Below are 15147 nucleotides of genomic sequence, written 5' to 3'. Positions count from 1 at the left end.
CAAGTTGTTGCGTTTTATAGAATGCCGTAGGAACAGTTAATTTGGCCAGGCTCAAAGTTATTTGCAGTTCTATCCACGACCAATTTTTGCATCGATATAGCTTCGATATCTATCCAAAATTTTGTCATGAAACATAGTTTACCATCAAACAAATAAAATGACAGACTGACAATTGTCCCTAGTTATTCACAAATGACCATCCCGCTTTCGTCTTACCTATACTTTCATTCCCTATCACAAATTAATTACTGCTAAATTATTCAGAAATTTTTAAGTTGTACTTCTTTTGGCGCGTTAGGGAAAAATGATGAGGGTAAATTGCGATGTGCGCGCACACCGTCACAAAAAACCGACACCCTTAAGTTAGCTATAATGTTTGACAGTGTACACTTTCAATTGTCAAAGTCTGCGGGCTCATTTCGGTGATTTAATTGATACAATTGTACGAAAATCTCAAATTTTAATGTTGAGTGAAACTTGGTTGTCCGATAATGAGTCTATTAGTATTCTTATTTTAATTATGTTTATTATGTCCATTTCTTTAATGATGTAAGTAGACATATTTGTTATATTTAAATAAACTTTAATAATAAAAAAATTGATGTATTAAATACCTCTTTTCTATTGTTAGTGTTGTTTTTTCTACAAACGTTAGACGATAAGGCGAAAGATTAAATTTATGAAAAGATTTTCATCTTGTTACGCCAAAGAAGAAAGAGAACTAAGAAGTATAACTTCTAACGCGTGTACACACACGTTTTATTTTTTAAAAAACCGACAGTATTAATGAGCCAGAGAGTGAAATGAGGCATGTGTTTAATATTACAGGCTAGCCCGTTACCATCTTAGACTGCATCATCACTTACCGCCAGAAGAGATTGCAATCAACGGCTAACTTGTAGACGGCTACTTGAAAAATAAACATGCCAAATTGGCTGAATGGATTTTCATGATCTCACGAAAAAAAACCAGGATTTTTTGCCCAAAATAAAAACGAAAAATTTGAAAAAACCTACTGCAAAAGTGAGTTTGTTAGCTTCTCCGTATGACAGCTGCGTATTGGCGTGGCGGAAGAAGGGATGCAGTAAGTACTGGCCATAATTTGGCATTCTTATCGCTATATTGCAATTACAAGCAACCAAATACAGATATAGCTATAGCAACGACATAATTTGAGGTAAATAGTTATCTCCTCTTTTTTTTTAAGTCGATTAAAACAATAGCTGGCTAGCTTAAAATATAATGAAAGCCTGAAAACTGGCAAAGAAGAATATAAAGAAATCTGCCAAAACGAGTCGATCGCGATGTCAGTTGAATTCTAAATTTTCGTATAAATTTACCTTTCTTTTGGAATCCTAAAAAGCGTGAGGCAGAAAAATTTACACAAACCCAAATCCTTCGGGAAATGTAAGTTTACAGTCTTCTTCCTCTACGTCGCGTGTTGAACTGCACTTTTGAAGAACTTCTTGAAGGAAAATTATCCTCGAAAATAAAAAGAATTCAACATTCTTAAAGTGGGCGGGCGGTCGGTAGTAACAAATTTGTCAAAACCAAAGCAATTAGTCTGTCTTCGAGTCTGAAGAATAGGCCGATTGACAGGACGTGGGATAAGGGCATGTATAAGTTCTCGTTACAATGAACTTCTTCATCCAATTGCCGGGTATTGTGATATTTACATTTGGTTGCCTAGAGAGTTCTAGCGAAGTGCCGATTTGTATACCGCTCTTTGAGAACATGATGGAAAACTCTGTCTTGCAGGTTTTCTGACCATATTTTCCTTCCCCGATGAAGCAACACATATTTACTTCAAACCTTAACCTAACTAGGCTATCATTAAGAATATTAGTTACAATAAGAAAGTAGTAAAAGATCACCTCTCTCTCCTGTTTTTTTTCTTTGGCTTAAAATAAAAGTATCTTCATGTTATTGCTAGGCCTGTACCCACTTCAGAAACCTGTCAGGGCTCTTATCGGCCTGACTGCTACTCTTCTTCGCGCCTGATGAAAATGACCGTAAGTCTACTTATATTTAACTACTTACGTGTGTCTGAGGGGCGTGGTTGGTAAAGGCACATTAGGGTATGGACCTACGCCTCAATTTGTTGGACGTAGGGCGGCACGTTGCAGGAAGTTTTTCTTGCATGTCCTGCGAAGAGTTGCTCTGTTTATAGGATAGTTTTCCACTTGGCATCAGGTGGGCCATCTGCTTGGCCCGTCAATTATTGCTATAAAAAAGCTTTATTTTAATGGAAAAATGCTTCCACATTTGACAGCATATACCTATATTAAATCTGGACTACTGATTGAATGCGATGGCTTGTGGCGAGGGCATGGTGGCCGTGGTGCGCGGACTGAAGGACGCAGGAGTTGCTGTGACGCTGCTGGACTCCGGACGACAGTATACCTTGCTGCCCGACCCTGGTATTTTATTACTAATTAAATTTTAATATTCAGAATTCAATTTCATATACTGAAGAGTACTATTTATAGAGGAATCGTCTCGAATATACAACGAGACGCTGCTGGCACCATTTAATTGCAGAAAATTATATTTATGGTGGCAATACTAATGACAAGTCCCTGGCGTCCCTGATAAATGCAACTCCTGTGTTCCGTATCCATAATCCTAATAAGTACCACAAGCCTGAACATCCTAATGTAGCACAAACTTTATTAAGGCAACCCTTTCATTCAGTATCCAAAACTTCCATAGTTAGAAAATTAAGTACCATAACTAATGTTGAAATGTCTACTCCTGTCGAAAATCCGTTCCAAAACTGCTCCACCTTAAGAGTTTTGGCTGATGAAAATGATTTTGCAGTTGCAACTCATCCCAGCGTACCGCGTGTGAACCAGTGTCGCCACGCAGCGTCCCAGTACGCGGTCGACGCCGACGTGTCGACAACCCGGCGAGAGAGCAGCGTGCAAGCGACTGATGGACGATATGCTAGTACTTATAGGGTTAGTTATTTTCTAAGTCACATATCGTGATGCGTAGCGCAGCACTTTTATTACCATCCAACTATAAGGTAGCGAGTTTCATCACTTCAACTGATTGACATCTACTGCTGGACATACGAGTAGGTCTTTTGTAGAGAGTTCCAAAACCGACGATCCTTGGACGCTCGTTTACAGCGAATTAAGCGACTCGCTTGATGTCATATGGCCACCTCGTTGGGGGTCGACCGACGCTGCGTTTTCCGGTGCGGGGTCGCTCTTCCAGCACCCAAGGTCCATCGGTAACTCTAGTTCTTCTACGGATCTCCTCATTTCTGATTTGATCACAAAGAGGAACTCTCAGACCTCTCGATCGCCCTCTGAGTGACTCTATGCCTTCTTATGTTGCCCATAGTAAAATACCACGTTTCAGCAACTTTGCTGATATGAAAATGAATTATAACTCACTGTCTTACTACAGCTATTCATGAAATCTAATGACCTATGAAGTCTAAATTCATAAAATAAAAATATCCATACATTGGAGCAAAGTATGTTTTACAAGTACTAGTGAAAAGTGATAGTGAACTGTTATTTACAGACGACGCATTGCCGTTTGACCCCAACCTCCCCGCCGGAACTCGTCACGGAATTCCCTCCACAGAGAGCCGAGCTGTATCCCGGTAGTATATCCTACCCTTTTTGTTTTAGCTGCCTTATAAAACTCTACCTAACCTTCTGGATTCTGTGGGAGTTGGTGCATGTGTATCTACTTTTGTATGGCAAAGGTATTTAGTTTTCTTTAAGTTTTCACCTCATAAATGATTAATATATGTTTGCCAATTCTATTTTACAAGATTACTAAAGTAAATTGGACTGGCCAATTTGCTTTAGTAATCTTGTACAATAAGCTTAGTATAAAAAATAGCACCTGCTCTTATTTTCCCGCAAAGAATATAGTGAAAAGGGTAAGGGGTCAATGCCAATTTAGTATAGTGTGGAGCGTTTGGTGCAGAACAGAATAGGTATGTTGATCCCCCATACAAAGGCGGATCCATAGTCATCAGTCACATAGTCTTGGTCAAGTCGAGAACTTGTGATTTAATTTTGAGGACAATAGATAGAAGTAAAAAGTAGGTATTTTATTAATGTACCTAAAAATTTTAAGTACAGTACTTACTGTACCTAAAATTTTTTATTCTTTATTTTACACTGGAACCAGCTCAGGGGTCGTACTAATATGATTAGTGCGTAATTTAATAATTTGAAAAGTGTATCTATTTATTTATTGGTTGGGATATATTTATCCCTGAAATATGAACGGTTTGCATGGGATTAGGATTTTTTTTAAAACTGAAAATAGTGTTCACAGTCTTGGGAAATAGCTGCGGTGTGGATAATATGGAATGTGACAGGTCATGAAAACTTCGTGATCGGCGGAGCTGGTAGCGGGAATAGCTACAGCCCAGGCACGCGGTGTAGCAGCTACAGAGGTGGGCTGTGCTGGCCGGACAAAGGTTTACTCGCATTTCTTATTTTCCGTCGACTTAATGATTTTCCTCTAGATCTAGAGCTAGCAGAGACCTTGACAATACTTAACTTTACGACTATTAATGGTAAAAAAACCCCTAAGGTGCGACTTGGTTCGTCTATCACCAGTATTTGTACCGAAGTTCCCCACCAGACAGAACCTTATTTAGTCAACATTATTAATAAAATCTTGGGAATGGTTTTATTAATATACCTGTTATTAAACACACCACTTCACCAGATAAGTCACCAAAACCAGACTTGGAATACATGAAATAATACATGAACACATAAAACTTTGAAAAGTAGAAGATTAAACTTGTACTTTTCACCTCCCAGGTTCAGTGTACGCGCCGAAGCCTTCCATCCCCACGGACACGTTCACCAGCTCCCTGCGCAAGTATCCGAACATCTCCCAGGATAGCTCCTCTGAAATAGTGGAACGACTCATCTCATTCACTCAAGCTAAACACTGTAAGTTCAATTCCTTACCAACTGTATTGTCGTAGAACTCACTCCGATTTCTTAAACTCTCTATTTTTGTACCTCTGGATCCAAACTGATGAAATAGTCTGCAACTCCTCAACCTCGTTTTGGCTTACCACGTCGACGGCGTTTCAAAGTCAAAGTCAAATGTTTCTTTATTAAAATAGGCGCATAGATGACACTTTTGATGCATTAGGAAAATATGACATAAAAGTGAGTTGATGTTGATAACTAAATTAGTCAACTTAAAACTAAAGCTACGAGAGTTAGCTTATGTATGTACTGAGACTATCAGTGTACTAGGTTCCACTATATACGATAAGACATCAAACAAAAGATAATAAAAAAATAATTAATTGAAGACCAATTTAAAAAATTCCGAAATTTCACTTGCCAATTTAAAATTCAATTAATCCAAGCGTGTATAGTAATATACCATCTCATTTATTCTAGCGTCGTTAAAGAACCTACGCTCCAACGTATCGCCAACGCGTACCATCATAGAGTCGGACGTGTCCATTAACTTGGACAGTTACTCTAGGAACACCACCAACGCGAAGTATCCCCGACAATATGAACCAGAGGTTGTCACCAGGTCCAAGAGGTGAACCGTCTTTGTTTTATCACTAGCAGTTGTTTGCAGTCGCAAGATTGTTATGTTGGGAGTCCCGCAGGCATACCTATTGTTTAATGGGGAAAACAAAAGCACGACGTTCCAGAACTTTGAGATGCTTAATAAAATCGAGAAAACGATGCGCTTCATAGATAACCAATATACAAACAAATAAACACACTTACCCTTTTATAATACCACCCTGTGTAATTAAAAAATAATAATTATATATTAAAACTTGTCTTTAATGTCCCATTTGTCACAGCTTAATAAGACATTTTTATGCCGAGGAGTATGTTAAATTTATCATCTTTTCGAACCACCATAGACTAAGCCTGTTATGTAACAGCTGGAATTAGTCTCGCCCACAAATATATACTCGTATATATCTATATACTCGTATATATGTATAAAAGGCAAAGGTGACTGACTGACTGACTAACTGACTAACTGACTGATCTTTCAACGCACAGCTATAACCACTCTACGGGCTGAAATTTTGCACACAGATAGTTATTACAACGGAGGCATCCGCTAAGAAAGGATTTTTGAAAATTCTTCATTTATTAATTTATTTTTCAAGTTGCATCCATGAAACTTTGATTGCAGGTTTTCAATTAAAAATAAACAAATACGTGTTTCACCAATTTAAAACCAAAGGCATCAAATAGGGGATGAAAATTTATATGGAAGTTTCTGTTTTTTAAGTAATTTACGTTCATATTTTTCTATTTCCAGCAAGATATTTTTTTTAAACTTTGTAGTTAAAATTTACCAAATCAAAAATTGAACTTAACGAGAGCAAAGCCGCTGGCATCGTATAAAAACGGTCGTTTCATTAATTTGGTATGAGCTTTTCGACTTATCGTACCTGATAATCAGTACTAATATATAGTACTATTTATCAGGTTACAAGAATCACCCACCCGGGATAAGGATAAAAAGAAAGGTGTAATAGATCAAGAGAATCTGGAATCTTGGAGAAGATCCACATTTTGCAGGGCCAACGACGTCCGATGCTTGAAGGACGTGTCTAGGAAAGTCCGGGATGGGTTACGAAATCTATCCCAACATGTAAGTGAATCTTTTCTTTTTCTTTTTCTTATAGTACAGTAATTCCGGTTCATCAATGATGTTCATCATCAGTTTCACTTGACCATATGGTGAATTTCGAAAGAAGATGCACAGGTTCCTTTAAAAATATCAAAATGCTATAGGTGTGCCTATAATATTTGAAGAGTTCCCTCGATTTCTCCAGCATCCCTCCAATAAATCTTCACCAAATTAAATGGGACCACCTCTGAGTCTGAGGTATAACGTACCAAACAAAACAATGAATCATCAAAATCGGTTTGTAATTGGTGGAGTAATCGAGTAACAAATATACGAAAAAAAACAATATCAAATTTAGAACCTCCTCCTTATTATCGTTTGGAAAATTTTGTAGAAAAATATAAATTTAGATTATTTGGCGAATGAAATATGATGATAACCTACGCGTGCAACCTTTGACCTCCCTCACGCAGAGTATGTGGGGTCATAGGGAGTTATATTTACATTTATTTTCAGGCGAATATTAAACCTGAAAAACTGAACAAACCAAGGGAGAGATATGAACCAAACGGCAAAGTACATCCGGTTAGTACAGACCTTATAACTAACCAGTATCTAGTAATACTAATTTAGAAAGCGGAAGAGTTTTTTCGTTTGTTTACTTGAACGCGAAAATCTCAGGAACTACTGGTTCGATTTAAAAATTAATTCAGTGTTGGATAGCCCATTTATGGAGGAAGGCTATAGGCTATATATCATCACGCTAAGACCTATAGGAGCATAGCACCAATAAAGAATGTTTCAAAATCAGGTTTTTTTTCCTCTCGAGAGTTTCCGCTGCGTGCGCTGCGTAAACGGTTAAAGTTTCGATAAAATCGTGACAAAGTTCCCCGTTTAAAGTTCTAAAAAATAGTCTGCATATGTCTATCTTTTACGGTTGACTTATACGCGGACGCAGTTGTGACGGATTGCTGGTTATAGATATACGTAGGGTAGTGAGTTCTCTGACGCTTGGTTGTGTCAAGACACGTAACTGAAATAAATCAATGTTATTAAAATAAGGCTTTCTGCAAACAGAGGCGTTGGAGATCGCGGTTTGCGTGCGTTAGCATGCTGGTTCATAGATTTTACAGTCGCGCATTGGCGTTTGCGGTTTGATTATGCGCGAGAGCTGATGCACTGTTCAAAAAAAGGAGGAGAGGGTTCTCAATTCGACTTTTTTTTTGTATATTTGTTACTCTGTTACTCCATTATAAACCGACTTTGATTTTTCTTTTTTTGTTTAGTACTTTATACCTCAGACGTGGTCCCGTTTAAATTTAGTGAAGATTGATTGGAGGGACCCCGGAGAAGTAAGGGAACTATTTAAGTCGGTGTCAAGTAAAATGTAGGAAATAAATCGATACCTACTTTTCTTGTTAGGCACTATTAAAAAGAAAACCGTTTACAAAATATATCTATTTTTAGTAGTTTTACGTATTACTTGAGTTAAAATGGTGTAGAAAATATTTATTTCTTATTTTTCATGTCAGGACATCATGACAATAATAGCAATTTAAGCTGACAATGATGATTCTTTGCTTGCGCGTCCAATGTAAAAATTGCTCTCAACGACACATGCCACAGAGAGTACCCCTGGTCAGATTCAGTACAAATGACTCCATATGGAGTCAGATGTTGGGCCGAGTATGGGCGCGGGGCTTGTATTTCGGTTGAGGTCGCCCGCCTGTGAAGCGAAGGCACCACAGCCGCATCCAACTTACATCCTCAGCGGCACTTATGTGTCCTGGGTGCAAACTTAGACCAAAGGACGTAGGTTGGATGCCGCTGTTTGATGTTTCCTTAAATCGCAAACCGCCACCGCCTCCGTTTGGAAACCGTTTATTCGAACGACATAACTGCTTTGTTCTGAGAATGATTATTCCGTTTTCGTGAGTAATCAGGTATTTCCGTATTTCCATGTTCAGGTTTTTAAATAAGTTAAATCTGTTTTCAGAACTCAAATTTAGTGAATATGGAAATACAAGGTAATCTCTTCCATATAATTTGCTTCGTTTATTTCTCTCAAAATTATCTTCATTTAATAATAGCTAATAGCTTTATTCCGGAGCGCACATACATTTTTGGACAACTTTTCTAACTTATTAATATTGCAGCGGCTGTACGGATGGTATCACGGGAGATTACCACCATGCCTTTAGCGGTGCCCTCGCAAAGAACAGTAAGTCAAACTAGTTTTCATTACCATCTTCATTAGTCTTATTTATGTATCTGCTTACCACTGACTTCTTTCTCTTAGGAAAGCACTCTTACTGCAATCCTCCAATCCTGGAGGGTGGGTTTAGGTAATTTCTGTCTCTTCATCATCATTGTTATCATATCTATCAGTAGACGTGGGATACTGGACATAGTTTTTTGTAGGGATTTTATACTCGTTTAATTTCTTTGTCTAACTACCTAACAACCTACGTACTTACCTTGACCAAAACTGCTGTTGCCGGGGCTGGGTCACCATTCCAGCACTATGGGAACCAAAATTCCATCGTTTCAGCAACCCACCGGTGCAGAATATATGACTTGATAAACCATTGCTGCTTTAGTTCGCAAATCCTCAAGCCATATCATATTCGTAGTTATTTACTTAAGCTTGGCTTTCAAAATTATATTTGTATTTTTCAGATAGCAGTTCCTATAAGTCCATCTCCGTCAGGTACCGGACCAAGGCCAGAACGTGTATCAAATGATCCATCAGAAATGGTGATCTCACAAGTAACAGATGTGATTCAACCTAGCACTAAACTTGGCAAAGAATCCCAAGCAGCGATTGGCACTATAGATCTCAGCGATAACCAACTTAAACGATATAAAGGAAGCAAATCACAAGAAGAAATAACAATGTCGCAAAATGAAATGCCAGTATTTCAAGATTTATATCTAGGGCCATGTTACTCGAAATTCCGTCACAGATCTCGTAGTAAAATAATCAGGCACGATAAGTGTCTAATGAAATCTGTTAGAAACTTGGAAAGAGTACACAAACGTGTGTTTCATGAATCTAGATCCAATCGTATGATAAGTGTTTCTAAAAACTTAAAAAGTGTTCGATCCTACGTCCAAATTGGGCGATCTGAACTCACACCATATTCGATCTCTGGTGAAGAATATTTAGCTGAAATATTAGAAGATTGGCTAGATTTAATCCCTTTTAAGCTAGAATACTCTTTTGATCGAGAGTTCGACAAAGAACTAATTTTTTATCAATTTTTCGAATGCCTTAAATCTTTTGCTTACAACCCCTTTGATTCACACAGGAAAAAAAGATTAAAATCTGATATTTTAGATAGATTGGATACACTTCCAATTGAAATAAAAGGAGATAGGGGTGTTGTTTTAGCTAGTTTAGCTGATATATTGATAAATAAAGTAAAACATTTTGGTTGCACGAAGTGTAGCATGAGTGAAAATACCAGTAGGCGAGAAATCAGGGGATTAAAAGTTAGCTCTACTTTTGTAAGAAGTGCAGCTCTAACCGAAGGTGAGCTCAAAATCTTTACGTCCGCAGAACTAAGGTTATATTTAGAAAAAACCTTTTTGAATATTAATCGGCACAAAATTAACGATTTGGAAGATGATTTAGTACATTGTTTTATGTTATTTATGGAAGAATTGAACTTTGGTAATTACAAACGCATAAGAAAAAGCGTTATGAAAATTTCAGAAGATTACGGATTTTCAAAACATCATGCTATGCATTTTTCAAATCTCCTGATAAACCATTTAAAAGAATCATTTATACACACTAGAACACCGACTAAAGTACGCTCCGAGACATTTATTGTTCTTCAAAATATACAGAACTTAAAACAGTCCCCAAAATATATAATACATAACAATGAAGTTGGTACGAATTATAAGTATGAAAACAATACTTATAGCCTAGACGATTATACTACTGAATTATGCAGACAAATAGACGAGTGGCTTTCCACTTTAAAATTACAAATTCTTGAAAGTAAGGAAACCGGATTTAGACAAGTAATAATAAATGATTTGGCTGGAGACATAATCGATAGACAAAAGTATTTAGAATTAAATCCAACTACAAGAGAAAATTCAAATGAAGCTGAATTAGAACTTTTAAGGTATCAGATATTCAAATGGGTTACTAAACTTGTGGGTGAAGATAATTTTGTACCTACAGACCATGCTCCAGAATTGATGGAGCGAATACGAGGATTACATTACTCCCGTGAGATTGCTCAATTAAGTGGGAATTTGATAAGCAATATTAAGATTAACCAGTCTTTGTCAAAAATTAAACACGACTCTAATGCCACTAATACGCAAAGCAAAGCTGAAAAGGTTTCATTAGGTGCAACAGGTTCTATCAGCTCGAAACAATTCGAGGTAATGACCATGTCTCAAGAAGGAACAGGTAAAATAGCTGCCAAAGATTTTAATAACACTGTAAGTGGAAATCAAGACTTAAAAGCTGCCTGTTGTATTGATTTGACGAAGTCTAGTCAAAGAGTGAAAACTGTTGAGCAACTTGAATCAGAATACAGACAATTCGTTAAAGATTGGGTGGAGCAAGTACCCATAAAGACATCCAGCCCTGAACAAGAAACTGTAGTCAAGAGAGCTAGGGTCGAATTACAAAATAGTTTGTGGAAAATTGTATCTAAGTTAAATTGTGACCCTGCCACTTATTACAATCGATTTTTTTATGAGGACCTTTTAGATGACGCAATTGATGATTTATTAGATGCTTTACCCCAAAATCCAGATATGAGATCTACAAGGCATTTGCTCAAAATACAGTTCATTGAAAAAAGTATAAGTATTAATGACCAAATAAAGGCACACGAGGATGCTTCCTTTAAAAATAATCTAGTGAAAAATGTTATTACAAGCCTCCGCACACATGGAATTATTGAACATGAACACGATGAATCCATAAAACAGCACGAAGATCTTCAAATCTTAAAATTAGTTGAGGAATACCTTTTATACACTAGATTTAAAAATGATAACAAGTTGATCTCTGATGTGTTTAAACACAAACTAACACAAGAAATTGGGGATTTTGTTGAAGATTTAAAAATAAATCATGCCAGAGAATTAAAAAACGTTGATGCTTCTTCGTACAAAACTGAAATCATGAATACATTGCAGAAAGTCCCTTTACCAAGTGAAAGAACTATAAAAGAAGAAGCTGATGATGCACTTTTGGGAATTGAAGTGGAAAAGTGGTACACAGATTTGCCTTTAGTCCCAAATGAACACTCTTACAACACTTATAAGAAAAAAAGAGATTTAGAGATGCTGGCTATGAAAATCAAAGAAATTGTAAATAATATAAAAGCAGGTGATTCATACACGGCTGTCAAAGATGAAGTATCGAGATTTCTTGAAAAAACACCACTTAATGAAGGTGAAAGCGCAAACATTAGTTTCATGGCGGATGAATTGGTAAACAGACTTAGAAATATGGAAAAACAATACACAAGTCAAACTATTAAAAGAGTAGTTTTTCAAGATCTAGATACTTATGAAGATTTTGGAAAAAATGTTCCCTTTGCATCGAGTTACATTGAGACAACTCCTGAAAATATCGCTATTGAGAACGATCTAACTTCTGATATATTAAATCAAGTGTCTAAATTTGACAATAAAGGGCAATCTGATGATAACCATTCTCTAGAAACGGCATTTAATGAGCAATCTCGTAATTTTATAAGTGAACCATCAACTTACAGGCCATTCTCTGGAGAAAACCCAACGAGCTCATCTTACTCCGAAACACCTAACCCGTGGCATTCATTAAAAGACTGTCAGACATATATGCCAGGACTTAACATAGCAAAAAGCGTCCAAGATCATTATATTCCTTATACATCTAACGTCTCAGAAAATAATCAAGACACTACCCTGGATGATGTTGAAAATAAGTTAACAGAACAAAATGACTACTCACATTCAAGTTACCAAAAAGATGTATTGGAAAAAAATCAAACGCAAGCATCTTTTACAGATAAAGATCAAAGAATGAATGCGTATCTAGAACAACCTGCAAGTATCCAATTTAATCCTCGAGCTATAAGAACCAGTAAAGGGTTAATGGGAATAAGTCAAGATGCCGGACCTAGTGGATATAGGCAGAGTAATTTTGAAAATTATGATTCACCACTACACCCTAGCCAAGTTCCGCACACATCAATCAATACCAATGATGATAGAGGTCATGTAACCTATCAATCAGCTTATCAACAAACACCACATGATAGAGTGAATGAATCATTTAATAAATTCTCAGTAGGTTGTCAATCTTTAAAAAGCAAAGGAATTGAAGAAAATGAAAACGGCAGCATCGCAAATTTTGACAACAATTTAGGGGTATCAACAAATACTTCAACTGGTCATTTACCTGATATGGGGCAGCCAAAATACGCGTCCACACCCGAACAGAGTATACCACACTTACCTAACGTAAATAAAAGACGACCTAAATGGTTGATATCAGAAAGGGAGGGTGTGAAAAGACGGATAAGCTTTAACGATATGGTGGAGGATGATGATTATCACTGTCGATGTATAGAGAGACTTTGGAGAAGAAGGAGGCTTAAATACTTATCTAGCGACGAATTTAATGACTATCCTCCATGTTTGCCTTTTTTTATCCCTTACCCATGTTTCTTGTAGGACTTGCTGAAGTATTATGTTGATTGTACAATCAGCAAATGCAATATGGCACATAAATCTTGTTAGATTTATGTGCCATATTGTACGCTCGCATTGTACGTACGCCAAAAATGTCGTATTTAGTCAAGTGCCGAATTTTACACGTTCATTAATTTCATTTCTCAATTCCAGTATGTCAGGTTTGTCTTACTGTCAGTGTTAATACATAATTAGTATATGTGTTGTTTATAACGTAAATTAATTTTGTAAATATTATTGTCAATATTATTGTCAATTGATAACCCCTAAATAAATTATTTTAACTGCATATCGTTTGTAAATCAATCAGCCTCCAAGCTCATCATCATATTTTATCAATATCGGATTCTGAGATCTCGCCGGTCTAAGAATAGTCTATGTGAATTTAAAAAAAAATGCTTTCTTCTGAATATTAATTTTAAAATTAGCCTTTAAGAATATATGAAATCAGAATTTAGTACATTTTCCATAAAAAAAATTGATACTTTGATCGATCCCGAAAGGTGGTAATAAAGTCACCATCAGAAAGTATGACAAGGGAATACAATGGATTTTCCCCATCCAAAAAGTCTTATCATGAATATTATGATGCAGTGGAGAATATACAACATATTAATGTAAATATGCGTGTATACCAATACACTGGTCGCTATACTGTGCGTAGCTAGTATACATCACAAGCATGACGAGGTCTTCAGCGATGAAAACCCTTTTTTTTTTCTTCCTACCAAAATCATATGCACCAAAGAAGTTTGCAATTCAAAAATTTTGCTTTATATGGAATATTTAACATTAAGGGCCCATGATCCGTAAAACCTGTCAATTTCGATAATTTTAGAAATGAAGTGTCTTTGCCGCATTGATGATTTGATTTAGGTAGGAGAAAAACTTATACTATCAAAAAAATAAATGTTATTTTAATTTCTTTTTTGGAATTGCACTATCAACACATTTTTCAATCACAATAACGATCACAACAACATTTTCATAACAACAAGGTCACAAAATGGTTTCAAATTCGATGACAATATTTTATGAAAACTCTTATTTAAAGAACAAATTGCTTGGATACGGGCAACTTCTGACGCAATTTGGGCAATATTTCGAACTACTTTCCGTTACATGGCTATTACAGTGTGATCTGTAATTGAAATTCCTTTCTCCACATTTTGTATATGTTTGTTGTCTATTGCTGCAATTATCGCCTCTTCTCCTACATCCTATAATTTCATTTGGCAAGTTTATTCGTTGGGATGTACTTGTTCGTAATTTTCCAGGAATGTAACATGAAGCCAAAAGTTTACTAGAATGACCCGTGTCTGCTAAACATCCCAGCCTATCATTTATATTGTCGCATATTTTTTCAGCTTGTGAGCTTTTCGGGAAAACGTTATTAAAAACTTGATCAGTTTGTGTGCTAGAGTTTTTAGGTAATTGATGTTTTCTTTTTAGTTGAGGAGCTGTTTCTGATATTCTGTTACATGGAGGACTAGTAGATAATGGTCGACAAGAACCTGAGGACCTTTGGTTTACGTTGTTACTAGTGGAATCCCAATAGTATTCTTTAATGATCACTTGCGGTGATACTTCTCTGTTATTACACCTTCCATTTAATGATTGAGGTGTGTGAAAAGTTTCGCTACTTCTGATTTCAGTTTGCATTGCGCATTCCTTAAGAGGTGCACTAGCACATACATCTTTACAAAGATCTGTTTTCATTACTCCAAGATTATAATCAGATCTTTTTCTTATTCTGTCTAAATAAGCTCTGTCTTCAACATTAAGGTTACTCTGTAGGTACTGAGGAAT

General features: G+C 36.4%; 1 protein-coding gene across 1 annotated transcript; it reads left to right on the top strand.

The window, feature by feature from the left end:
• Positions 1 to 1306: 1306 nt before the first annotated feature.
• Positions 1307 to 13596, top strand: LOC120625000. Its single transcript, XM_039891909.1, has 13 exons — positions 1307 to 1407; positions 1934 to 2012; positions 2273 to 2420; positions 2821 to 2960; positions 3538 to 3619; positions 4352 to 4453; positions 4806 to 4940; positions 5406 to 5556; positions 6474 to 6639; positions 7135 to 7203; positions 8615 to 8645; positions 8775 to 8839; positions 9298 to 13596. Exons 3-13 carry the CDS (start codon positions 2312 to 2314, stop codon positions 13318 to 13320), a joined length of 5073 nt encoding a protein of 1690 aa, XP_039747843.1. The 5' UTR covers positions 1307 to 1407; positions 1934 to 2012; positions 2273 to 2311; the 3' UTR covers positions 13321 to 13596.
• Positions 13597 to 15147: the final 1551 nt, after the last annotated feature.

This window comes from Pararge aegeria, chromosome 7 (assembly GCF_905163445.1).
Source record: "Pararge aegeria chromosome 7, ilParAegt1.1, whole genome shotgun sequence".
Lineage (NCBI taxonomy): Eukaryota > Metazoa > Arthropoda > Insecta > Lepidoptera > Nymphalidae > Pararge > Pararge aegeria.
The sequence above is the reverse complement of the archived record's forward strand: the minus strand, read 5'-3'. Positions and strand labels throughout refer to the sequence as shown.

Bases quoted from the DNA above. Each gene is read 5' to 3' on its own strand.
- LOC120625000 (XM_039891909.1), top strand. From the start codon at position 2,312: ATGGCTTGTGGCGAGGGCATGGTGGCCGTGGTGCGCGGACTGAAGGAC. The intron at 3,620-4,351 runs GTAGTATATCCT...GGAATGTGACAG, and splicing joins GAGAGCCGAGCTGTATCCCG to GTCATGAAAACTTCGTGATC. The intron at 5,557-6,473 runs GTGAACCGTCTT...ACTATTTATCAG, and splicing joins GTTGTCACCAGGTCCAAGAG to GTTACAAGAATCACCCACCC.